Source organism: Lynx canadensis, chromosome C2, assembly GCF_007474595.2.
Source record: "Lynx canadensis isolate LIC74 chromosome C2, mLynCan4.pri.v2, whole genome shotgun sequence".
NCBI lineage: Eukaryota > Metazoa > Chordata > Mammalia > Carnivora > Felidae > Lynx > Lynx canadensis.
Window position 1 is genome coordinate 6,346,034 of NC_044311.2, and position 26,619 is coordinate 6,372,652.

The 26,619-nt window shown below is 50.6% G+C and overlaps 1 protein-coding gene across 4 annotated transcripts in view; it reads left to right on the plus strand.

Annotated features, from left to right (window-relative positions):
* The window catches only part of XYLB (xylulokinase), a 58,935-nt gene that overhangs the window by 13,855 nt on the left and 18,461 nt on the right, over positions 1–26,619 (plus strand). For all 4 annotated transcript variants that reach the window (XR_003971803.1, XM_030329807.1, XM_030329808.1 and 1 more), the window contains 12 exons: positions 13–93; positions 2,945–3,031; positions 3,652–3,780; positions 4,514–4,579; positions 5,901–5,973; positions 7,774–7,892; positions 12,145–12,226; positions 15,687–15,727; positions 16,264–16,379; positions 17,112–17,227; positions 17,889–17,962; positions 19,461–19,557. Coding sequence is in view for 3 of the 4 variants with exons in the window: in XM_030329807.1 (XP_030185667.1) it covers positions 13–93; positions 2,945–3,031; positions 3,652–3,780; positions 4,514–4,579; positions 5,901–5,973; positions 7,774–7,892; positions 12,145–12,226; positions 15,687–15,727; positions 16,264–16,379; positions 17,112–17,227; positions 17,889–17,962; positions 19,461–19,557 (1,081 nt within the window). In the remaining variant the exon portion in view is untranslated. The remainder of the gene's footprint in view (positions 1–12; positions 94–2,944; positions 3,032–3,651; positions 3,781–4,513; positions 4,580–5,900; positions 5,974–7,773; positions 7,893–12,144; positions 12,227–15,686; positions 15,728–16,263; positions 16,380–17,111; positions 17,228–17,888; positions 17,963–19,460; positions 19,558–26,619) is intronic.

A 26,619-nucleotide genomic window follows, 5' to 3' on the forward strand; every position in this document is an offset into this window, starting at 1 on the left:
TTGTCTTCTCAGGCTTTGGACATCATCTTGGAGAGGATGAAGGCCTCGGGCTTTGACTTCTCTCAAGTCCTCGCCCTGTCTGGGGCCGGCCAGGTTTGTATGTAGCAGCCTCCATGGGGCGTGCGGGGCGGCTGTGGGGCAGTGGTGTGGGGCTCCCCTGGAGGGAATGCTTGTCCTTGAGAGCCACTGCACCCCTGCTGTTGCTGGTAGAGACCCCTACCGCCCTCCTACCTCGGAGGATGTATAGCTTGCCTCCTTGCTGAAGGATCTGAGGCAGTTCGTACTGTGAAGCATTATACGGAACAGGACACTGGGTCAGGCAGAACCGGATAGAGGTCCTCCGGTGGGGTGGGGGGAGGCGTTTGCCGTGCATTTAGGATGCCTGCTTTGGAGCACTAGAATTGCCTTTGTGTTTCCTGGAAGCAGAAACAAAGTTAGAAATTACTCTTCTAGGGGCGCTTGGGAGGCTCCGTGGGTTAAGCATCCAACTTCGGCTCAGGTCATGATCTCATGGGTCATGGGTTCAAGCCCCGCATCGGGTGCTGTGCTGACAGCTCAGAGCCTAGAGGCTGCTTCAGATTCTGTGTCTCCCTCTCTCTTTGTGCTTCCCCTGCTCGTGCTCTGTCTCTCTCTCTCAAAAGGAGATAAACACTTAAAAATAAATTTAAGGGGCGCCTGGGTGGCTCAGTCGGTTGAGCGGCCGACTTCAGCTCAGGTCATGATCTCGCGGTCCGTGAGTTCGAGTCCCGCGTCGGGCTCTGTGCTGACAGCTCAGAGCCTGGTGCCTGTTTCGGATTCTGTGTCTCCCTCTCTCTGACCCTCCCCTGTTCATGCTCTCTCTTTGTCTCAAAAAAATAAACGTTAAAAAAAAAATTTAAAAATAAATTTAAGGGGCACCTGGGTTAAATGCCCGACCTCAGCTCAGATCATGATTTGATCTCACAGTTTGTTAATTCGAGCCCCACGTCGGGCTCCCTGCTGTCAGCACAGAGCCTGCTTTGGATCCTGTGTCCCCTTCTGTCTCTGCCCTTCCCCGGATCATGCTCTCTCTTTCAAAAATAAACAAACATAAAAAATAATAAATAACACAAATACATTTAAAAAATAAAGTTTATTAATCTTTGAGAGAGATCATGCACGCGAGTGGGGTAGGGGTAGAGAGAGAGGGAGGGAGAGAATCCCAAGCAGGCTCTGTGCTGTCAGCACGAAGTCTGACTTAGGGCTGGATCCCACAGACCATGAGATCGTGACCTGAGCTGAAATCCAGAGTTGGACACTCAACTGACTGAACCACCCAGGCACCCCTAGCTACTGCTTTTATTATCATTGCCATTTATATAGGAACCCAGAGGCACAGAGGGGTGACGTCACCTACCCCAGGTCACACAGCTGCTGGGAGGGGGAGTCAGGACCCAAGTTGAGCCGTATCCTCTGAATCACTTTGCTCCATGCCTAATTAGCCTGTTTTCACATCCTCATCAGAGAGTGCTTACTGAGTTTTCTAAAGCCACCTTCTCTCTCTCCCCCTCTCTCTCCCTAACCCGACAGGAATTTATTGCTCCTGTCCTTGTTAAACTACATGGATTCTCTGAGTGATCTCATCCACTTCTCTTACCTAAACCTCAGGCTGGGACACCCTCTCCCTCCTGGGCATCCCCCGGCCCCATGGCCAGGTATCCCAACCTCTGTGCTAGACTGAGTGGTCTGTCTTTCCCCAGGGCCACGACCCACCCATCATCCTTGACCCCGTGTCCAAGGGGTCCCCATGTCCCATTGATTTGTTACATGACTCTTGAATCTACCACACCTTCTCTCCAATTTTGCCTCTGTTGCCCCAGGCCGAACGTCTACGATTTTTCTCTGGGTCTCTGCTTCAGCCTCCCTGCCTCCCCTATACCTTCTTTGTGACTCCCCCAAACCCTTTCATACATTTAGCCCTGGCCACGTCACTCCCCTGCTAATCCAGAGTTCCCACACCTCCCCGATAAACCCCAGCCTCGTGAGTACGGACGTCAAGGCCCTGGTACTCAGGCTGTCCCCACCACCTCCCACCCGAGACCCAGCCCACTGTTTAGAATGCCACCGTTCCGGGGAGCCTGGGTGGCTCAGTGATTAAGCGTCCGACTTCAGCTCAGGTCGTGATCTGGTGGTTTGTGGGTTCGAGCCCCGTGTCGGGCTCTGTGCTGCTGGTGCAGAGCCTGCTTGGGATTCTCTCTCTTTCCCTCTCTCTCTCTCTGCCTCTCCCCTACTCATGCTTTCTCTCTCTCTCAAAATAAATAAACTTAAAAAATAAATAAATAAAAAGAATGCCACCATTCCCCACGCCTGCCAACCTCTCACCTGTGGTTGCTCTCTGCATGGGACACCCACACACTCAGCTCTCAGCTCCTTTCCTACTAATCATGTCCACCTCTACCCATGAGTGCCCCAGTTGGTTAGATGCCCCTCCTCTGTGTTCCCGCTGGCCTGCCACTGCACATCCATGGGGTTTTATAATTGTTTGTTTGTGTCTTTTTCCCTGCGTCAACCCCAGTTCAAGAGAATGGGGACAGTACTGTCCTATTCATCTGTCTCATTGCCTGGCATGACCTAGGTGCTCAATAAATGTCTGTTGAATGAATGAATGGGTGAGTGAATGAAGGCGTGAATTTCAGATAATATTATGAGCAACATATTTAAATACAACTTTACAGAATTACCAAAATCCAGACCAATAATTCTTGCTTGGACCCTTCCTGTAAGTTTTGAGGCGAACAGGGCAGAGCTCTCATTTTCTAGAAATGACAACCGAGTCTCACAAAGGTGATGAGTTCTGTGACGAAGAAGTGGCAGGGGCAGGCTTGGAGCCCGTTTCTTTCGGGGTGTGGTCTGCAGTCTTTCTGTGTCTCCAAAGTGGTAACGGTGCGTAGCCGCGTGAACGTGTGCGTGCGTTTTCCCTCGACAGCAACATGGAAGTGTATACTGGAAGGCTGGGGCCAGCCAGGTGCTGAGAAGCCTGTCGCCAGACCTCCCGTTACATAAGCAGCTGCAGGTAACCGTGGCCATGTTGTGGGAGTCTGAGAAAATTCTGTGGGGTGGGGTGAAGGGCCCAAGCCCCTGTGGGCCCTGAAGTCTGGGGCTTTCGTGCATTGTCAAGGGTATAGGAACTTGGCTCGGGCAATAGTGCTGTGAACATGGTCTGCCCTGCCCTGCCCCCCAGTGGGTATCCCTGGTGTCTGAACAGAGGGTGGGGTGCCAACAGTCCTCATCGAGGGTCCCTTCCGGTCTGGCATGGCTCTGGCTAGTTCCCCGTTCGGGGATCTCCCCATGGGGCGTGCTGCCTCCTGGTGATGCTGGGAAGGCAGGCTGTGTCTTCTCCACGCCTCCCAGCTTCAGATGCCTCCGTGGCACTGCACTTGGCTGCTCATCTCTAGTGTTGCCTGCAGTGCTCAGGTGTCCTTATTAGAACCTTCAACCTTGAGCTTTCTGGGGAGAGACCCCGCGGAGCCAGGCCAAGATTTGGGCAGGAAGGGCTTGCCCGTGGGTCTTCCTAGGTCACATGCAGGGAGGTCACATGCAATCACAGCCGTGATTGGCAGTGTAACCGCCAAGGCCAGGGTGGCTCCCAGAGTCAGCAGGCATCGTTCCAGCCTGCGCCTTTGTTCCCTCCAGGCCTGTTTCTCCATCAGCGACAGCCCGGTGTGGATGGACTCCAGCACCACAGACCAGTGTCGCCAGCTGGAGGCCGCGGTGGGCGGCGCTCAGGCTCTCAGCTGCCTCACAGGCTCCCGGGCCTACGAGGTGCGCGGCACCTGCCACGGGCTGGGCATTAGGGTTGGTCCGGGAGGAAGGTCCGGTTGCTGGCTCTGGTCCTTTCTGGTCCCTTCTCCCTGGGTGTCTGGGAGGACACAGCTGCAGACCCACCCCCAGGGGAATCACAGGAGACACGTGGGTGTCTGGCCCCTGGGTCTGCTCCCGGTTGTCCTGCCTCCCTCTGCTGCTGGCGAGCCAGGACGGACCTCCTGTTGCCCTTTTCGCAGAAGGGAGCTGAGGCCCTGTACGGGGGCGACCATGGCACCTCCGCTTCAGCCTCTAAGCGGGGGCCAAAAATAGCACCCACACTTCGAGCAGTTTTGAACCCGAGAGGAGTCAGTGCATGTAAGGCAGCGCCTGGAAAAGTTCCAAAAAAGCGAAAAGCCAGCTTCGGTTCCCGCTGCCTTCAGCCACCCTTCCAGGGCCGGCTGCGATTGGCGCAGCTGGAGCCATGTGACCCCTCCTGCCTTGAGAACAATGGGGGGGGGGAGGGTGGGGAAAATACCCTGCGCAGGCGCTCTTGGTAAGCGTCGCCCTCACCTTGCGGGTGAGGAGCGAGGCTTATTCCTGGAGGGTGTTCAGCAAACGTTTCTGGAGTCGAGGCCCTGAGAAAGCTTCCATTGTACTAATATCCAGAGCATGCTACGCTAACCTCACTTTGTGAGAGCCGATCGTTGCACATAGGATATGGATTTTTAAGAATTTGCACTCTTCTCTGCAGCGATTTACGGGAAACCAGATCGCAAAGATTTACCAGCAGAACCCCGAGGCCTACTCACACACGGAGGTCGGTTCAACGTTCCTCTTTGATTTCAGTCACAGTTGAATTCCTTTTATGATACTTACCTTTAGTATAAATACATCTCGCGCGCATTGGCCAAAAGCATGCATTAGCAGACATTGAAAATGATATATTCAGTTTGGCTTTTTTTTTTCTCATTGTCGAGCTGTTTCCAAAGAGGAAGGAATGAATGGAATCGTGGGAAAGAGAAGTCAGGGCCTCTCTTGACCCCAGGGGGCAGGGGCAGGGTGGGAGCAGTGGGGATTGGTGTCTTCTCCGGCCACCTGAGTAGGAGTTCCAGGTGCCCTTTAGTCTCCGTCTTCTCAGTTTCCTGCATGGAAATGGCTACCAGGCACTTGATTGGTGTGGGCTCAGTGTTTTCTCCAGAAATGTGGAAAGCTGAACCCCTGTGTCCCTAGCTGTGGCCCTTCAACCGGAGCCTGTGTCCCAGAAACTCAGATTCATTCCTTGGACCACGGTCGCCGAGAGCTGGCGCTTAATGCCGCCTGAGAAGCAGCCTTGACACCTTGGCTAGTGATTTTCGTCTCTGAATAATTAGAAAACGATCAGCTCATGTTCAACCAAAGTGCCTTTTTAATCTTGGGAGTTAACGGCATCCGGTTTGTTATTTAATGACTCAGGGTTCCAGATTACTCTGCAGCATGTGCTGTGTAGATTTCGGGGAGGAGGGGAAGGGCAGAGATGTAAAACCCTCTCCAAATTCCGTGTGGAACCAAGGTGGCCTGAGGGGGGACAGGGGACAGGAGGTGCTGGCATTCTCTGCAGTGGTCCAAGGGCCGGCGATTCCCACGTGGAAGCACAGACCCTCAGGCCAACATTTGAAATCCATTATCAGTCCTCCATCTCCTGAGGGACTGGTTTTCGCTTAAGTTGCTCTGAACCCCCGAGGGTGTCTTTGTTGGTTCTGAGTCCTGTGGCCACACATCCCCCCTTCCCTTGTGACTTAGATATAAAGACCACAGGGATGGAGGAAGGAGATCGGGCATCACACCTCCTGAATTCTGGGTAGAAAAGCCACTTCCCTAAGCACGGCTTTTTCATAGGGCTTGTTGCTTTTTTGCTTTGTCGGACTTGAGTTCTATGGCCCAACAGAAACGGCAGCGTGAGGTGCTCTCCCAAGGAGTCTTGGTGATCCAGATACTCAGATGTTCTAGTACCCAAGATATTCAGTCACTACCATTACTGGGCGCCTTGCTCCAAGTTTCCACTTCCCTCCTCAATTGAAAGCTCTTCTCATGTTGTGCGCATCAGAGGATTCGGTGGCTTATGGAAATGAGTCCTAGCTGACTGTTTCTTCCTTTTACAGAGAATTTCTTTGGTCAGTAGCTTTGCTGCCTCCCTGTTCCTTGGGTCTTACTCTCCTATCGACTGCAGTGATGGTAAGCCTTCAGAGTCCTGGCGCTGGCCTGTTCCGTATGCACGTGCGCATGTGGGGCTGTGGGCAGCGTGAGCCCTGCCCACCCGGCTGGGTGCTAGTCTTTTAGCCCTGTCGTCTGTTGCCGAGAAGGGAGCATATTGTCTTCTGCTGTGTAATGAATGTCCCCGGTGCTTAGCAGCCGAAGACCACAAGTGTTGATGATCTCACAGAATTTCCGCAGGTCTGTAATCTTGGAGCAGCTTGGCTGGCTTGTGTGGCTCAGGGGCTCTCATGGGGTGGCATTCAGGCTGGCAACCAGGACCAGTCATGTAAAGGCTTGACTGGGGCTGGAGGATCCACTTCCAGGGCTCCAGACAGGACTGGTCTGCGGCCTGTGTTCCTCTCCATGTGGCCCTCCCATAGGACCACTCACCACACTGGAGCTGGATCCCCCTCCTCCCCCCCGGGTGAGGGATGAGAGGAGAGTGCAGTCAAGCAGAAGCTGCAGAAGCTTTTACACCTTAGTCTTGGAAGTGTCGTACCGTCCCTGCTGCCCCACCCGACTGGTCACAACAGACCTCCCCAGGTATAGGAAGACAGGGACCTCACAAGGTGTGAACACCAGGGCTCAGGGCTGAGCACGAGCCATCTTGGAGCCTGGCTCCCCCCAGGAGTTGTTTCTTGGGGAACGCAAGAGAGTGGTGAGCTTCTGGAGTCCAAAACCTTGCCCGAAATAACTGCGGGTGATGCCAGGGAGGAAGGAAAGCTGGGACAAGGCTGCCGAAGGCACTCTTGCATGAGGCCGGGCTGCAAGGCCTGCCAACAGAAGAGGGGACCAGAACGCAGAGCAAGAGCCCAGGCCTATGAACGTGACTTCAGAGGAGTCTTGGAATGCTCAGAGCCTCCTGGGACTCCATCTGGAGTGTTTGAGTGCTGTCGTATGCCAGCTGTTATTCTAGTGTTCAGGGAGAGGAAGCCGGTCCCCCAGCTTCATTCACAATCTGGAGAAGAGAAGGTTCCCACAGGTAGCTCCGGAGAAGTGAGACCAGCAGAACCCTAAGCCTGGAACAGCATGTGTCCACTTGTGTTCGCCACACCTCCCCTGGGGCTGTTTGTGCTGCGGGGGGAAAGTCACAGCCCCACTCCCGGGGCGGTCCAGAGGTTCGTGTTTTTCAGCCTCAGCCGGACCCTCCACGCCGCTGTCCTCACCCCCCTGAGAGGTCACCCCCTGATTTACCTGTGGTCTGACCTCCTCACCTGGGTGCATGACTCCATTAGCATCCCGGCCGATGTCTATGTGCCTCCACCTGGACCCAGGGGAGGAGGAAGACGGGAGGCCTCCCCCTGTGCTCTGGCTCGTCTCCCCCTCGCCGTCCTCAGGAAAGCCTCGGGAGCAGTAGATTGTTTTCAGACAGGCCTGGCTTCCCTCGATAAGTTAGATGTGATTGGGAAATCCTGAGGGCTGACCCACATCAGCACAGGGCTGCCTCCAAGCAGACACCTTGAACCCAGGGGACACAAAGAACAGTGCCTGGTCCACGTATTGTCGGGTCTTAGGGCTGCAGATTTGCAGGCTAATGGTGGAGCTCGAGCCCATGAGGGATATGCGGAGGAGGTGGGGCCGTGTGTTTCCAAGGGCCCCTGCGGACCTCATGTTTGCCAGCTCCGTAATGACCCAGGCGCACCGTATACGTTCCGGTGGGAAGAGGTCCAAGTGTAAGTTTGCTGCAAGAGAATGATTGGCCTTCTGCCCCACTGGTACATTTTCCCAAAAGGTCCTTTCTAAAGATGTTTCTGTTTCTTGTTTCCTTCATTCCCTTAGGTTCTGGAATGAATTTGTTGCAGATCAAGGACAAAGTCTGGTCACGGGTCTGCCTTGCTGCCTGTGCTCCTCATTTAGAGGAGAAGCTTGGCTCACCGGTACCGTCCTGCTCCGTTGTGGTAGGTCCTCTTTCCGGCGGCATGGCTCCTTTAAGAGCTGGCAGCTACTGGGGAAAGCAGTGTACAAGAGAAGCGTTTGACATAAGTCAAAGCCGAATGTCTTGATCAGTGCCTTGCATTTAGCAGGTACTCAGGTGCAGGTATATATGACTGCCTCGTGGCGGTGAGGTGTGGGGTAGGGGGACTTAGGAAAATTCTGCTAGAAATTTATTAGGATAGGAAGAAAAGTTGAAGGTATAAGTTGTGGGTGATTGCATACGTTAGGAAAAAATACACAGAATGCTGAAATTCTTGGGGTAGGAACCACCTCTGAAGCTTGAAGGAGGCAGAGAGTAGGAGTAAATACAAAGAGGTGCCAGGAAGCTACGGAGAACGCAGTCCCTGGCACCGTATTGCCCAGGCTGGAATGTCGTCTCTGCCATTTGCCAGCTTTGTGACTTTAGTCTGTGCCTCTGTTTCCTCATTTCTATTGTTCCTGAAGGAATAATGATACTTTCTATGTTGTCAGACTGATGTGCAGAATAAACAGGTCGATGCATTTAAAGTTTATTTATTTCAGTTTTTTTTTTTTTTTTTTCAACGTTTATTTATTTTTGGGACAGAGAGAGACAGAGCATGAACGGGGGAGGGGCCGAGAGAGAGGGAGACACAGAATCGGAAACAGGCTCCAGGCTCTGAGCCATCAGCCCAGAGCCCGACGCGGGGCTCGAACTCACGGACCGCGAGATCATGACCTGGCTGAAGTCGGACGCTTAACCGACTGCGCCACCCAGGCGCCCCTAAAGTTTATTTATTTCAAAAGAGAGAGAGAGAGAGAGAGCACAAACAGGGGAGGAGCGGAGAGAGAGGGAGGGAGAATCCCAAGCAAGCTCCACGTCGTTAGCATGGATGCAGGGCTTGAACCCACGAACCGCGAGATCATGGCCTGAGCCGAAATCAAGAGCTGTGCGCTCAGCCAACGGAGCCACCCAGGTGCGCTGTAAGTGAGCTGATGCATTTAAAGTGCTCAGGATAGTTCTTGGTCCCAAGGGCAATATCAAAAACATTTAGGGCAGCCACATGGGAAAGGATGAAGCGGGACCACTCTTACACCACACACAAAAATGAGCTCAAAATGGATCAAAGACTTGAATGGAAGACCTGAAAGCATGGAACTCCTAGAGAAAAACAGGTGTTGGTGATGATTTTGGGGATTTGATACCAAGAGCAAAGGCAAGAAAAGCAAGTGGGACTATATCAAACTTAGAAGCTTCCGCACAGCAAAGGGAAACCATCGACAAAACTGAGAGGCCGGGGGCCTGGGTCCCTCGGTTGAGCCTCTGACTCTTGATTTCGGCTGAGGTCATGATCTCACGGTTCCATTCGTGATTTTGAGCCCCTTGTGGGGCTCTGTGTTGGAGATACACAGCCCGCTTGGGATTCTCTCTTTGCCCCTCCCCGTGCTTTCTTTCTCTCTCTCTCAAATAAACTTCAGAAAATCAAAAAGGCAACCTATGGGATGGGAGAATATACATAAAAATCCTATATCTGGGGGCACCTGGGTGATTCACTGGGTTGGGCGTCCGACTTTGGTTTAGGTCATGATCTCATGGTTCATGAGTTGGAGCCTCACGTCGGGCTCTGTGCTGACAGCTCAGAGCCTGGAACCTGCTTCAGATTCTGTGTCTCCCTCTCTCTCTGCCCCTCCCCCACTCATGCTCTCCCTCTCTCTCTCGCTCGCGCTCTCTCTCTCTCTCTCTCTCTCTCAAAAAATAAACATTAAAAAAATTTTTTCAAAATCATATATCTGATAAGGAGTTAGCATCCAAAATATCTAAAGAACTCACACAACTCTGTAGCGAAAAGACAAACGGTGTGATGAAGAACATTTAACCGTTAGCACGACACCCCCATTCAGAATACACACTGGCTGGGTGTATTTGCCTTGGTTTCCCCGAGTTAACTGACTTTAGTTCTAGGCTGCTCTGTGGGGAGAATGGAGTAGACAGCTGGGCCCTGCCCTCAGGGGCCCTTTGGCAGGAACACACAGAACGGCTGGATGGTTGAGGATGTCAGCAGGAAGGAAGGAGAAGGGTCCCTGAGGCCTGAGGAGGGTGATGAGAAGGATCAGGCTGCCACTTGTGCTGCCCGTTCAGAGTCCCAGCCACAAAAGCACTTTTCTGAGATCAGCACCGATGTACAGAGCTTAGGGAGGGGTGTCCCCCGCCTCGGAAGGGGGACAGTTCAGGACCCAGCCTTGCTGAAGCACAGTAGAAGGAATAAGGAAGGGCCAACAGGAAACAGCCCAGCCTCTGGGATTGGTATTCCATGCACGGCTTCTGGTTTTGTGTGAGATGGGAAGCAATGTTTTGTCCACGGCAACAGGCTTTGTTTTCCTTATGCCGGGAACACATGCCTCCAGGAGGGAGCTCGTGCACAGACTAGCAGCTTGAGGAACCAAAAAGAACCGATTCTGAAAAGCATGTTTTCATTTGTAACAGATGCACCCACGTGATGGGGGGGTCGGGGGACGGGGACAAGCGGAACCGGTGTTTCCCATCATCCCTTCTTCGGAAGGTGGTGCCCAGGCAGCTTTCACATTTTTTGCAGGAAGATATCTGGAGATGGATGGTATTGGACACTTCTCCAGCCCTGCCTTGCAGCCTCCTAACTCATCTGTTTGACCAGCTGCTGTGGCTTTTCAGTGTCACCTGGCCGCAGCCTGCCGGGGTGGGATCTCATTTCCCTCCCTTTCCGCCCAGGGCTTCTGTGACTCTGTGTTTGTGCTCTGCAAACCTGGAGGTCCAGGGAGTTAACATCCCACGGGACACCCTTCAGTAGCGGGTGACTACCTGTGGAGATGTGCCCCTCGCCCCATTCCCAGGTGGACAACCCCCAGATACTTTACATGGCTCCTCGGACGCTGCCCACAGTGGTGACCAGCTTGACAATGTACCCTTGGGTGGCCTCTCCCTCCTCCCCAGGTCCCCTTTCGTTTTCTGGGGTCACTTTCCCAAATAAGCCACCTGCACACGAACTCTGACTCTGGCTCTGTTTTTGGAGGCAACGGGGTCTGAGACATTTCTCTCCCAGGAGATGGCTTATTCTGATGTAAGACTGAAATTTTGCTATAAGGAGCAAAATTTCTTTCTAGGCCCCAGGAAAGCCCATCATTTATTTCAAACTTTTGGAACTAAGGTAAAGTCAGGGAAAGGGGGGGGGGGGGAGTGTCTCTTTTATAGCTGTGTTTTCTATGGGTCTGTCCAGCGGGTGTCCCTGATCTCTGGTCCCACAGCTGCCCTTGGAGGAGCCTTGGGGGCCATGCTTCTCAGGGGAGTTCCCTCCCCCACACTGCCATTTTTTTGGTTTATTTTCTCTAGAAAGTTGACCTCTGCATTTGCATGTTGATTCTTCTTTTTTTTTTAATGTTTATTTGGAGAGAGAGAGAGAGAGAGCACACAAGCAGGAGAGGGGCAGAGAGAGAGGGAGACAGAGGATCCAAAGCAGGCCAGCACAGAACTCTATGTGGGGCTTGAACTCAGAACCGTGAGATCATGAACTGAGCTGAAGTCGGTGGCTTACCTGACTGAGCCACCCAGGCGCCCCGCATGTTTGGTTACTCTTTTTTTTTTTTTTTTAATTTTTTTTTTTTTTTAACGTTTATTTATTTTTGAGACAGAGAGAGACACAGCATGAATGGAGGAGGGGCAGAGAGAGAGGGAGACACAGAATCGGAAGCAGGCTCCACGCTCTGAGCCATCAGCCCAGAGCCCGACGCGGGGCTCGAACTCGCGGACTGCGAGATCGTGACCTGAGCTGGAGTCGGACGCTTAACCGACTGAGCCACCCAGGCGCCCCATGGCTATTCTTAATCAGATTGCTGGGCTGATAGAATGAGTATGTAAGGCATTATGTCTTTCCGTGAATTTGCTTACTGTGTGTCCACTGGTTATGTATTTACCATTAATGCTATACCAGAATGTGGAGCTTACGAGAGAAGTACGAGATGGGGATTGGTTTGTTCTAGCTGCCTCTCAAAATCCAGTGGTGTTCAAGGCAGTGGGATGACCTTAAATTTATAGTTCCAAGCCAGTGCTGGGTTCCTCTGGCTTTTTGTGAACAGGAGGGGACATCCTGTTGCGACATCCCTTGGGAGTGATGTGAGTGCAGGCCCAGTGACCTGGGGCTTGTAGCATTCTTGCAACCTGCGGTTTGGACGGCTGTGAACAGGTGGGATTTGCTTCAATAGGGCGTACTTGCTTCTCCTCCTCAGGGAGCCATTTCTTCCTACTACGTCCAGCGCTATGGATTTCCTCCAGGATGCCAAGTGGTGGCCTTTACTGGGGACAACCCTGGTGAGTACCTTGCAGGATTTCACTCTCCCAAGTAGCCTGACTGGGTCCATTTGAGAATGTCGGCCAGTCCAGCCTCTTGAAACCCTTCCTCCCTGGCCACCTGCCACACTGCTGGCCTGTAATCTGCCTCCTTGTACCTGCCCCACCTTGGTTCTGCCTCTGCCTCTGCCTTCTGGAGCCGCTGAGGGCTGCCCCCTCCGTCCCAGGTGAGAACTGATCAGTGGTTAAGGAGGGTAGTCCTGCCCATCACCCCCCCTTGCAACTGCCTTTTCTGTTCCAAGCTAAACATCTCAGTTCCTCCAGCCCTTCCTCTGGGACATGGTCTTGGGTCTCCTCCCCATCATTTGCTCTATGGATATGAATTATTCCTCATCCGAACACCTTTCCCTCCCCAAGCCACTCCAGGAGGGGTCATCAGGTCTCTGAAGAAAGGCCAGATGGCCACACTGTACCACCAGACCGCTGCCCCTCAGCCCCACCCCCGGCAGCCCTTTCCCTAACGAGCCACCAAATTAGGATTGCCAGGTAAATACAAATACAGGTACAGGACACCCAGTGTAACTCCCATTTCAGAGGAACAACAAATAATAATGTAATATAAGCGATATCTGTATTTCACATAACCACAAATGATTTTTTAGTGTAAGTATGTCCCAAAGCATGTTCCTCTGAAATTCAGTTTAACTGAGTGTTCTCCACTTTGTCTGGCAACTCGACCCTAAATCACCCTCCTAGGCTCCTGCTCTAAGGAAGTGAGGGTCAAGTAACGTGGCCGAGAACCAGGGTCTGCTGTCCAAGGGAGGCTGACTTCCCTTCGTAGAGCCTCTCCTGCTTTCCTCCGTGGTCAGGGAACATGCGTGGCTCTCTGTTCTTTCTTTCTTTTTTTAACTTTTTTAATGTTTATTTTTGAGAGGGGGAGACGAGAGAGAGTGAGCAGGGGAGGGGCAGAGAGAGGGAGACACAGAATCCAAAGCAGGCTCCAGGGTCCCAGCCGTCAGCACAGAGCCTGAGGGCGGGACTCAAACCCACCGACTGTGAGATCATGACCTGAGCCAAAGTTGAACGCTTAACCGACTGAGCCACCCCAGCACCCCGTGGCTGTCTGTTCTATTTCACTCTCCTTTGAAACACATTTCTTTCTATTTTCAGACTTCAGCCCTTCTCCCGGTTTCAACACCCACTAGCCTCCCTGTACTTTCCTTCTGTTGGCTGTGTAGACGAGCAGGATATGAGCATCAAAAATAAATAGAGGCATGTGTGCCTAGGAGTGTAGTTGTATGCCTCGAAATAGAGCTGATGGCCCTGGTTAAAATTCATTCTTAATAACAGTGGCTGTATTATTAGCAGTAGTATTCGATTCCATATTTTCTGCGGTGTCTGTGTATATTTTTGTGATGAGGAAAAAAACATTTAAGTCACTGCTGTTCAGCCACTGCTACAAATAACACTCATGGTGTTCCTCAGTCTGCTTCCGGCCTGTCTGCTCTGGAGCTGAGGGGACAGCTAGCACGTCCCCGCCACGCTTGTGGCCGCATCTGTGACCTGTCTCTCCTGGGACAGCTGTGGCTCTGGTATCTGGGGGGATCCCTAGGAGCCAGACAAGGGCCCTTCCTGTCCCTGAGCAATTTCTGTAGACGATCGTGCGGGACCCTGTTGTCAGAGCACAGAACCAAACAGACCAGGTTTTGGAGGAAGGATCCCAGTGTTCCTGGTCCAAAGGTGAAGGGGAGGGAGGTAGACGCTGGTAGACAGTGGCCTGATTTCCACGGTGGCGAGGCATGAAGCCCCATGCTCTGTCCCTGGGTCGAGAGGCATCTGCAGCCTGCAGTGTGCATGTTCTGGTGCCCCAGGCTCCCAGGGCCCACTCAGGGCCAGTTCCCATCAGCCCTAGAAGTTGGGAGGTCAGAGAAGAGCAGAGAACAGTTGGTCTATGAGCACCAATTTAGGAAAATTCTACAGTTTTGTGGGCCACGTCTATTTTCCTTTCGGAATGCAAATAACCTCACTGAGTCTCGTTAGGCAGTGTATATACTCGTATCTCCTCTATCAACTAGAAGCATGTCAGGAGGAAGAAGGGGCCTTTTTAACCACTGCAGTGAGCTTCTGGGCATGTTTGAGCAGGAATGACAAAAAGCAGCTTTCCAATCCTTCCTCTTGGACCTTGGTTTCAGGCTGAATGTTAGAGATCCCAGGCAGGTAGCCCTTTAGTCGGTTCCTCCCCAAGTCTGGCCTTTAGTCTGCTGGTGTTTTATCTATTTATTTAATGTTTATTTATTTCTGAGACAGAGAGAGACAGAACATGAGTTGGGGAGGGGCAGAGAGAGAGAGGGAGACACAGAATCTGAAGCAGGCTCCGAGCTGTCAGCACAGAGCCCAACGTGGGGCTCGAACTCACGAGCCGTGAGATCATGACCTGAACCGAAGTCAGTGGCTCAACTGACTGAGCCACCCAGGCGCCCCGCTCTGCTGGTGTTTTAAATAATGTATTAGCTGCTCCCTCATTAAAACAGCAGGGGTAACAAGCAAACAGACTAACAGACGCTTGTGCTCTTTTTCTTACAAGGGATACCTCTTCACTGCGGGGAAAAAAAAATTTTTTAATACTGACGAACCAAAGGAAGGATGCAAAAATCATCCATAATCTCTTAACCCTGAGATAGCTACAGCTACAGTTTTGATGGCTATCCTTCCAACTTTCTTTCTATGCTCATAAGTAAACATATCTTATTTTAACTAACCTGGGCAATCTTTTTGTGCAGTATCATTTTAATGGTTGCCTACGGTCCAGTCGTCCCGCTTTATTTCCCCAGTCCCTGACAGTGGAGGCTGATGGGGCTTCCAGTGTTTGGGGACACATCCAAACACTGGATGTGTTTGTACTCAGCAGTACCCATGGCTGGTTGTACTCAGCAGAAGTAATTGAGTACATCTGTCCTTCCCACATCTCCTTTCACTCACTTATTCATTCAGTCTCTCGACATTTAGTGAGTACCTACTGCATGCCAGACCTTTCAGCTCCAGAGTACATCAGTGAGCAAGGCAGACAAGAATTGCTCTTAGGGGCCTCATGTCTAAGGGGGACGGACAGTCCCCTTTACCTTCTGCTTGGGTGGAAGGAAGCCCCAACTCCTGCCTCACCTTGTGACACACTCTGCCGTGTGTATCCTGATGTCTTGACTTGGGCCCCTTGGTTCTTGGCACTCTTGTGAGCACCTGATGGTGGGGAGTTTGGGCCCCTTTAGAAGAAGCTGGGAAGCATGACCACAGGGACTCTACCCCCTGACCCCTGGGACCTTCCCTTGGGCCATCCTGAGCCCTCAACTCACCCTGTTCCTTCCTCTACCCTAGCATGTGGATTGGGGCGGGAGGTAGGGGCTGGCTCCCACCTGGGGGTGAGTGTGGTTTGCTTTGTGGCTCCATGTGACCTCCAGCTAACCAGAGGCTCCCCTCCTATTCTCAGCGTCGCTGGCAGGCATGAGGCTGGAAGAAGGTGACATTGCGGTAAGGTGACTTCTCACACCTACAGGCGGAGCTAACTCTTCCTGCCCTAGGGGACAGGGGTTCTGGGCCCCAGTAGCATCTTTGTTGTCTATTAGAGGGTCTGCTGGCCCCAAAAGGCAGCTGAAGGAGGGGATAGGAAGACCTAGGCCCCAGGATCTATTCGTATCTCCTCTGTTAGAAGGTCATGGCCTTTGCTGGCAGGTCCCCTTAACAGTGGCTAGTCTTGCTTGGTGCAGTGACAGAAGGGTCTGACCCTTCTGGGTTCTAGTGGGAAAGTCATTGGAGAATCAGTTGTTACCCAAACCATTAGTTAGATGCAATTGTGGTTAAATTCTAAGAAATTGGCCTACAGTTTCCATGAGATCCTAAATCTGGTTGCTAACTTTGGACTTATCTGATGTGGGAGGGTCAGAAGGAGGTTTCTCCGAGGAAGGGACATTTAATCAGCGGTCGACAGCATCAGGAGTGACATGATGGGGGTCGGGGCTGGTACAGCTGAGCAGAGAGGCGCCTCACCTCTGCCCGTTTCTTCCCAGGTCAGCCTGGGCACCAGCGACACCCTATTTCTCTGGCTCCAGGAGCCCATGCCCGCCCTGGAAGGGCACATCTTCTGCAACCCCATTGGCTCCCAGCACTACATGGCACTCCTCTGGTAGGCTTGGTGGGGAGGAGGGTGGTGTGGGCAGGTCTGGTACCATCTGGAGCCCTCAAGTCATTGTGCTCAGCAGCTGAGACCCCGGGACTCGTTGGGTCCTTCTGACAGCAGAGCTGGGTGGGGAAGAACCCGGCATCTGGAGTCCTCCCCAAACCCAGATTGCAGTCCCATCCTCAACACCTATATCTTGTGTGCAGATGCCACAGCACATGTGAGTCACACTTTGCTCATGAAATGGGAAGAGTAAAAGGTTTACTTCGTAGCGTTTTATGACGTGCCTAGCACATGGTAGGCCTTCAACAAATGGTAAGAAGCACATCCTGCCTCCTGACAGTCGTCATGGAGGAGGTGTGCTCTGTACCCTGATCACAGGCCTTTGGAAACCCACTGGAAGCTACTCAGGGAAGTTTCTGAGCCTCTAGGCCCCAGGAACCATTGGAGAATATATAGGTCTATTAAGTTTACCAGCTCTGTTCCATCATCCGGGTGGTATGATGTATACAAGCCACAGCTCCTGTCTCTCCCTGGTATTTCAGGGCTGGTTGTGGCAACCCCACAAGAGCCCAAGACCAGTGCATTTTCCCGCAATTCCGAGGGGCCTTTGCTGGGCCCGATACCTTGTGGTCCAGCCTGACCTGCAGCCCTTCTCCCTCGGATTCTTCACCAAAATATGTGGGTGCAGTCAGCAAGCACTGGGTCCCTCCCTCAGAGGTGTGTGTGCTTCTGCAGCTTTAAAAATGGCTCCCTCATGAGAGAGAAGATCCGTGATGAGTCAGCTTCCTGTTCCTGGAGTGAGTTCTCTGAGGCACTGCGGTCCACGGAGATGGGGAACGGCGGGAACCTGGGTAGGCTATTTGGTGATGCCTGGGCCTGTCAAGCGCAGCGGTTGCTGGCAGAAAGGACAGGGCCTAGGGCCTCGGGGGTATGGGGAGGTGAGGGCCATGGAGAAGCCAAGAGGAGCCCTACCTGTCTATCCTTCTGCCCCATGGGCCTTCCAGACTAGTGTGAGACCCCATGATCTGAGTAAGGTTGGGCCGTTCTCCATGCTTTGAGTGGAAGTCAGGCCTTAACTGCATCTCTGTCCCCCTCCGAGGCCCTGGTGACAACATCAGGGATGGCAGCCACGGCTCCTACTCTATCCCATTGTGTCCTCCACATGTAGCTTTCTGTCCCAGATGCAGGGTTCTGTTAGGAATGGTGGCCGGCCTTCTGAGCGGGGAGGAGACGTGTCTCCCTTGATCAAACCTGGGCTGGTATTTCAGGGCTGGTTGGGCAGCCGCCTCTGGCCCGGGCTGCAGGTGAGAGTAGGAAAAACCGTCTCTAAGAAAGTGTAGCTCAGGGCCTTTCTTCCTGTCCTGCTGGAGAGCGGGAACCAAGGGTATTCCCCTGACTCTTCTGGTAGACCCAGATGTAGGGTCATTTCACCCTGTTCTTTAATAAGTCTTTGAGAAGCTTATCTTTTGTTTTTGATTCCCGACAGTGAATCTCTTCCCGGTCTTGTTTCAGGTTTTTATTTTGATGTAATGGAGATCACCCCTGAAATTATTGGGCGCCATAGGTTTAGTGCAGAAAACCACAAGGTACGTGTGGTATTGGTATTGGAGAGAAATTGGCTCCATTTTTGAGTACTAAATTTAACAATCGCCTATCAGATTCTGCTGCTTTAGGGACGTCATGTATTTACTCATCTATTATTAGAGCAGTTTCTTTTTAAGTTTATTTATTTTGAGAGAGAGAGAGAAAGCATGCAGGGGAGGGGTAGAGAGAGGGGGATTCCCAAGCAGGTTTTGCACCATCAGCATGGAACCCAACACAGGGTTCAAACCCACGAACTGTGAGATCATGACCTGAGCCAAAGTCGGACGCTTAACCGACTGAGCCACCCAGGTGCCCCTAGAGCAAATGTTTTTGGTGTGCCAGAGTGCATTTTAGTGCTGGGGAGTCAGCAGGATCTAAGGCAGACATGCTTAGAAAGCAGAGTGCAAATCACCTGTGTCCACGCTGACTGTCACTGAGAGTCATAGAGACTGTTGACTTTGCCGACTTAACCCTGCACCCCCGAGGACTGACACTGTCTCCAGATCAGGAATTCCTTCCTGATGGAAAGCCTGTGGGACGGGAGGCACTAACATTTATTGAGGGCTGTTTAGCTCCAAGCACTGTGCTGATGGTTTCCTATATCCCTCATTTACTGCTCATAGCCTCTTGAGGTCCAGAGAGGCTAAATCATGTGCCCAAGTCACCAGGGCCTGGGTGGTGGAGGTGGGCCTCCAACCCCAGTCCTCCCTGGCCCTGAAGCTGCTGTTTTGTTTCTCCTCCACCCTGCGGCCTTTCCTAGGTGGGGTCAGTAAGTCACTCTGTCTGGTAACTGTTACAGTTAGAGTAGGCATTGGATTTGTAGCTGATGAAGCCATTCTGTATTGGGTTATAAGTGGGAAGCTTTATATAAACTGTAGAAGGAAGGAGTTCATCTCGGTTTTCTGAGGAAGGATCAGCGAAGATACAGAGAAGGTATGCCTGTTCCCTTTTCCATAAACCCATCGAGGGCTAACAGGGAGAAGGCAGGGTCTATGCTGGTCACAGGGGCTCAGGCATGGGCAGAGCTTGGGTTGACACCCATCAGCAGCTGTGGGTCGTCAGCGTAAGCTGCAGGCTGTCACTTAGTATCAAACACCCAGACCAGACTCTGCCGTCTAATTGGGTCATTGTAACCACCCTGAGACACAGGTACCGTAACCACCCTGAGACACAGGTACCGATATTACCTCAGTGTTGTTAAGACCCCAGCAAGGTCTGCGTAACTTACTTGAGGTCACAGAGCTGAACCCTTGGCGGCCTGAGACTAGCCCTCTGATGCTCTGTTTCTCCAGAGCGAACATGCATGAGGCTGGGAGTGTGTGTGTGTGAGTGATGTGTTTGTGTGACAGGTGCTTAGTTGGTTGAGCCGCACCGGAGGTCTGAGTCACGGTTTCTGAATCTGGGCTGTCATTTAAAAAGACAACACACGCACACACACACACACACAATGAAGGGAAAACAAGGAATCTTCACTCTGTGCCTGCTTTCTCTTGGGAACAGGTCCCAGCATTCCCCAGGGATGTGGAGATCCGAGCACTGATTGAAGGGCAGTTCATGGCCAAGAGGATTCATGCCGAGGGCTTGGGCTACCGAGTCAGTAAGTGAGCTGCTCGTGGGCTGTGTTCTGGGGCACGGACCCCCATACATACCCTGAGGTGCCTGAGACCCTTCCCAACGTCCAGGCCAGGCCTCACAGATTTGTTGTGGCTTCATCACAAGGGCAGGAGGGACATGGAGCCTGGCCCCCGTGGCGTGGGGGGAGGTGAGTCAGGAGCGCCTGTGGGCTGTTCTGCTTCTCTGCTCTGTCCCCATGAGCCTGGCCTCCCGGTGAGTAGCTGTAGCACTTGCAGACCTTTCTGTGACCTGAACCTCCAAGATGCCCCAAGCTCTGGAGCCTGAGGACATGGGCAGTGCAGGTGGGAAAGGCCTAGGTGGGGTCCATCTGCCCTGGGGGGGCCCTGTCCAGCACCGCGGCTCCATCGGGGACGAATGGGGATACAGAACCACTGTTGAAACCAGAGGTCTGGAACGGAAAGGCAGAGCGGGGTGGGTTGGGGAGAGGGGCACCTGTGGGGAGAAAGGGATTTCTAAGAACCTGAGCTCCAGAATGGGCAGCTTTAGGTCCGTGAACTTCCCCTTAACTGCTGGCACTGGAGTGGCCTGGGGCGGGGCTTCTGCCGGGAGGGTGTATTTGTCCCTCTGGGCACCTGAAGCCTCTTTGCTTGAGCTCCAACTCATGCTACTTTTATGGACAATCTGAGTTCTGTGTCGTATGTTTTATGTCTTTGAAACAACCAAGTCCGAGGATACTATAGCAGTAAGCATTAGGGAAGCTTTTTTGAGAAGCTGTCGTGCAGCATCTACTAAAGCCGCACGCACACCTTCCAGCAGCCTCGCCTCTTGGCGAATGCATAACAGAAATGTGTACACGTGTTCTCTGAAGACGTCCAAGAGAACATTCATCGTGGCACGGTGCTTAATAGCCCTGCACTGGAACCCAACACCCATCGATAGCAGGCAGGATAAGTGTGTGTGGGGTATCCATGCAGTGTGATACTACACAGAAACGAAAATCAACCAGCCCCCACTAGCTGCAGCAAAAGGGGCGAATCTCATCAATGTAACTCGGTGGAACAAAAGAAGCCAGACACAAAAGGGCATGCGGCGGGATTCCATGTACATCAAGTTCAAAACCAGACAACACGATTTGCAGTCACTGGAAGCCAGGACAGTTAGCAGCTACCTTTCAGGAGAAGGCAGGAGAGGGCCTCTGGGGTGCTGATGATGCTGTCTTTCCTGAGTTACACGAGGTGTGTTGAGTTTGTGAGAATATGTCAGGCTGTCGGCTTATGAGGGGTTACGTACATTTTTCAGGATGTATGTGTGTTCACCACAAATTTTATTTATTTATTTATTTATTTATTTATTTATTTATTTATTTATTTATTTAGAGAGCATGTGTGAGCCAGGGAGGGGCAGAGAGAGAGAGAGAGAGAGAGAGAGAGAGAATCCAAAGTAGGCTCCGTGTGGTCAGCATGGTGCCCAACATGGGGCTCGAACTCCCAAACTGTGAGATCATGACCTGAGCTGAAACCAAGAGTTGGACACTTAACTGACTGAACCACCCAGGCGCCCTCATCACAGATTTTCAAATAAATAAAATAAGCATTATACACATTCCCATTTCTTTCCATTGCATCCCTCAAAGCGTAAAAAGAAATTCCCTGAAGGTCTCCAAAGCTTCCAGAATCCCCAGAAAAGAGAGATCGGTGAACAGGGCGGGGATGGTGCTGAGGTTGGCACCCAGTGCCTGGCACAGAGGGTCCTCCAGCCATCAGGAGGGGACACGTTGTGGGGGGCTGTCCCCAACAGTGTGCGGGAAGAGGCCGTGAGAGCAGAGAAGTCCTTCCGGGCACCGGAGGGCTGATGGGATAATGTCATCATTCCCAGCCTTTAAAGAATTTTTGGTGCAAAACCACATAGCGTTACTTATCCTCTTAGCAAAAGCTTAGGAGAAGCTATCAAACTTGTCTTGCCAGCTCTGCTGGGCTCCTTCCAAATAAGATTACGTAAACGAACATGCTTGCAACCAGAAAGGGCTGCACAAACACGAGGCATCATTCTCCCCCAGCTGTGCTGTGGAGTGACTCGTGTTCTTAGGGGACTTGCTTCTGTAACTCTGTTACCTTCATGAATTCATCCGTGTGAATTAGCGTAGCTATTAGTCGTTCGTTCTCACGGCACTGGAGTATTCCATCACGTGCTTGTGCTACGATCGACTTCTCTGGTCTTCTGTGGTGTAGGTTTGCTCTTGCCGGTTCAGTATTAGGAACCGTGGGCTGCTGCCAGTCTTGTAAATGTCCGTGGCTGATTCTTCCTTATTTCGTCTCTTCTGTGTAACAGGTGTTGGTAGTAAAGTGACAACCTGAGTACGGATTTTGTTTCTAGAGCCTGTTGCGTTTGGCTAGCACAGCGTTTAGTTATTCAGTCAAATACCTCTGCCCGAGCGGGTGCCGGTGCTGCCTTACTCTGGCCTCACGCGCTTGGTTACTCCCTTCTGGCCCTGCAGGCATTTCCACCGTTGGCCCCTGAGCCTATAGGCTCTACCTCTTTTTCTAGTAATTAACGTTTAAAATTCCAACATAGGGGGCGCCTGGGTGGCTCAGTCGGCTAAGCTCAGACCATGATGACACAGTTTGTGGGTTCCAGCCCTGCCCGGGGCATGCTGCTGTCAGCGCAGGGCCCAGTTCAGATCCTCTGTCTCCGTCTCTCTCTCCCCATCATGTGTGCTTGCACACGCGCTCTCTTTCTCTCTCAAAAATTAACAAACGTTTAAAAAATTTCTCAAAACAGATACTCACATTTATTGCTTTTGATCAGTGTTTAGAATTTATGTTCTACTCAGTGATGATGGTCTCCACTGAAAGACATTATGTTCCCTCTCTACTCTCCTGTCTTTACCTCCCATTTTCCAGTTCCAGAAATGTTACTGTTCAGTGTGCATTATGCATCAATAATTACTTAAATTATACACTTGGTTGCTTTCTTTGATTACCACTATTAGATCACACATCTAAGTGGTTTTGTATTTGTATTTCCTCTTTGCTTCAGGACATCCTTGACCCTTCTTTCATGTAGATGTGGGAGTGTGGGGGATGCTCTCAGACTGTAATAAAATACTTTAATTTTGCTTTCACACTTAAATAATACTTAACTGACTGAGCCACCCAGGTGCCCCTGTCTCAAAATAAATAAACTCTAAAACAAAACAAAACAAAACAATGTTTTGTCCTCCTCTGACTTTTAGTGTTGCCAGTGAGAGGCCCATCTGAATGGTATTTTTGTCTCTGCAGAATCTTCTAGAGTCTTTTCTTAGGGTTTTGAAATCTCTCAGTTAAAGTTTAGGTCTCAGCCTTCTTCCTTCATTGTGGTGAGCGCTCATTTCATTAGAATATATCTGACATTTTCTAGCTTGAGGAAATTTATCACATTATTTCTCTGATGATTTCTTTCCCTTCATCTTCTCTGTTCTTTTTACTAGAATTCATATTGACTGGTGGTTTTCAACAGAGGCAGTTTTGCCCCCCAGAGGGTATTTGACAATATCTGGAGACCTTTTTGGTGTCGCAGACGGGGAGTGCTGCTCTCGTGGGCAGAGGCCGGGGTGCTACTGCCCATTCCACAGTGCACATGCCAGCCCTCCACAGCAAAGAATTATCCAGTCCGAATGCCACCTGTGCCGAGGTTGAGACACCCTGTACTGGACCAGCTGTTGGCCCTCTGGCCCTAATTTCGCTTTGCTTTGTTTCATCACAGAACTTGTCACTATCCTGCTCTATTTTCTAATTTATCTACCTGTTTATGGTCTGTCCTTCCTCAACTAGAATGTGAGCCCCCTGAGAGGAAGGGTCTCCTCTGTCTTGTTAGACCACCTGTTCCCACCTCTTAAACCACTCCCCGGTGGTAACTGGGCTCTCCCTAAATATTTGTAGAATTAATAACTAAAAGGATACTTTTCTCAACTGTCTTGGCTGTGGGTTCACAGTACTGAATGAGTAATTGGGTCTCAGTCTCGACAGCAAGCCTGGGTTCCTGTTCAAGTGCAAGATCCCTTCTTAACCCTGTGCCCCCCACCCACACCCCACCTACCCCAGCAGGAGGGCAGCCTAGAGAGGCTGTGACAGTAGATGGGGTGACAACAGACACCAGATTTTTTTTTTTAAGTTTTTATTTATTTATTTTGAGAGAGACAGAGACAGTGCGAATCGGGGAGGGGCAGAGAGAGAGAGAGGGGGAGAGAGAGAATCCCAAGCAGACTCCACAGTCAGTTCAGAGCTCGATGCAGGGCTCGAACTCACAAAACCACGGGATCACGACCTGAGCAGAAACCAAGAGTCCGACACTTAACCGACTGAGCCTGACCACAGGCTCCCTGACCACAGGCAGATTTAAGTTGAATCTTCTAAGCATTGTACAGGCTTAGAAGCTGGAGTCCTCTCTACAAAGGCTCTCCACATGCCGCAATCAGCAGGATTTTTTATTCTGCTTAGAAGGTGAATGTAGGGTATTTGTCTGATGGGTGCATGTCTGTCCCTTTTCACGTCTGCCCTGGCAGCTCAGTGTTACTCAAGTTCAGCTTTTCCTCAGGCCCTCCAGGCACCCTCTGCAGGTACCACCTCTGGAGGGCAGGTCTTTAGCTTGAGGTCAGGTGCTGCTGCTGCTCATCGGAAGTGGGTAGACAGAGAGGCTGAGTCTCACATTTCTGAAATCATTGGTCTCCTCTCAGTGCATCCCCACCAACACTTAGCATTAAGCACCTTTGAATCGTTTGCTAATCTGACGGATGGAAACTAGCATCCCAGTGTTGGTTTAATTTGTGTTTTTTTTTTTTTCATTAATAACGAGTTTGAACAGCTTTTGTAACTTTGGTTTTTCTCTCTGTGAATTGGCTGGTTATATCCTTCATCATTTTCCCCGTATTGTATTTCCCTTCTTATTCTTTTTTTTTAATTAATTTTTTTAACGATTTATTTATTTTGCGGGACAGAGACAGAGCGTGAGCAGGGGAAGGCAGAGAGAGGAAGACACGAAATCCAAAGCAGGCTCCAGGCTCTGAGCTGTCAGCTCAGAGCCCAACACAGGGCTCGAACCCATGAACTGTGAGATCATGACCTGAGCCGAAGTCGGATGCTTCAAACACTTAGATCCTTGTCTGCTTTCTGTGTTGCAAACATCTCCTGTCATTTGTCTGTTAACCTTATTTGTAGTGTCGGCAACTGAACAAAATTGTGATTAAATGAAACCCACCAATTTTTCGTCTTAAATTTTATGCTTTTGAGATATTGTTTAAGACGTTTTACCATTGCCACAGAAATGGTTTTTTTTACATTTTGTACTGTTAGTGTAACTTCCACATTTAGGACTCTGATCCATCTGGAGTTCACCTTTATGAATGGTGTAAATTGGATTCTCGCTTAATTTTTTTTCATATGGTGACTCAGTTCTCTTTTCCTGTATTATCTGTAGTGCCCTCTTTGTCATTTATCAGGTTTTTATATATACATGAGTCTCTCAGGGCAGCTGCGTGGCTCAGTCAGTTACACGTCTGACTCTTATACCGACTCAGGTCATGATCTCACAGCCGTGGGATTAAGCACCACATCGGGCTCGGCACTGAGAGCATGGAGCCTTCTTAAGATTCTCTCTCCCTCTTTCTCTGCCCCTCTCTCCCCTAGTACTCTCTAACTCGCTCAAAATAAATAAACAGCCAAAAAAAAAAAAAAAAAGAAAAGAAAGCAACCTTTCTACACGGGTCTCTCTCCACACCCCCTTTTCCACTCCATTGGCTTATTGGTCTGTTCTTGGGACAAACTATTATGTATTGCGGTTTTGTAGTTGTATTAGTTGTCCAGAGCTGCATAACACAGACTGGACAAAATATTTATTTTCTCAGAATCCTGGAGGCTAAAAATCTGAGGTCAAGGTGTCAGCGGGGTTGGTTTTCTTGAGGTCTCTCTCCTCGGCTTATAGATGCCTGTGACTTCACATGGTTTTCCCTCTGTGTGTCCTTCTCATAAGGACAGTAGCCATGTTGGATTAGAGCCCAACCTAGTGGCCTCATTTTATTTATTTGTTTTTTTAAATTTACATCCAAGTTAGCATATAGTGCGATAATGATTTCAGGAGTAGATTCCAGTGATTCATACCCTATGTATAACACCCAGTGCTCATCCCTTAATAGGTGACCTCCTTAATGCCCATCACCCATTTAGCCCATCCCCCTCCCACAACCCTTCCAGCAACCCTGTTTGTTCTCTATATTTAAGAGTCTCTTATGTTTTGTCCCCCTCCTTGTTTTTATATTATTTTTGCTCCCTTCCCTTATGTTCATCTGTATCTTAAATTCCTCGTATCAGTGAAATCATGTAATATCTGTCTTTCTCTGACGAATTTCTCTTCACATAATACTCTCTAGTTCCATCCACGTAGTTGTAAATGATAAGATTTCATTCTTTTAGATTGCTAAGTAATACTCCATTGTATATATACCACATCTTCTCTATCCATTCATCCATCTAGGGATGTTTGGGCTCTTTCCATATTTTGGCTATTGTAAATAGTGCTGCTATAAACACTAAGGTGCATGTACCCCTTTGAAACAGCATACCTGTATCCCTTGGAGAAATACCTAGTTGTGCAGTTGCTGGGTCATAAGGTAGTTCTATTTTTAAGTTTTTTCCGCTATTTTCCACACTATTTTCCAGAGTGGCTGCACCAGTTTGCATTACTACCAGCCATGCAAAAGAGATCGTCTTTCTCTGCATTCTTGCCAATGTCTGTTGTTGCCTGAGTTGTTAATGTTGGCCATTCTGACTGGTGTGAGGTGGTATCATTGTGGTTCTGATTTGTATTTCCCTGATGATGAGTGATGTTGAGCATTTTTTATGTGTCGGTTGGCCATCTGGATGTCTTCCTTGGAGAAGTGTCTATTCATGTCTTTTGCCCATTTCTTCACTGGATTATTTGTTTTTTGGGTGTTGAGTTTGATAAGTTCTTTATAGATTTTGGATACTAACCCTTTATCTGCTATGTTGTTTGCAAATATTTTCTCCCATACCATCGGTTGCCTTTCAGTTTTGCTGATTGTTTCCTTTGTTGT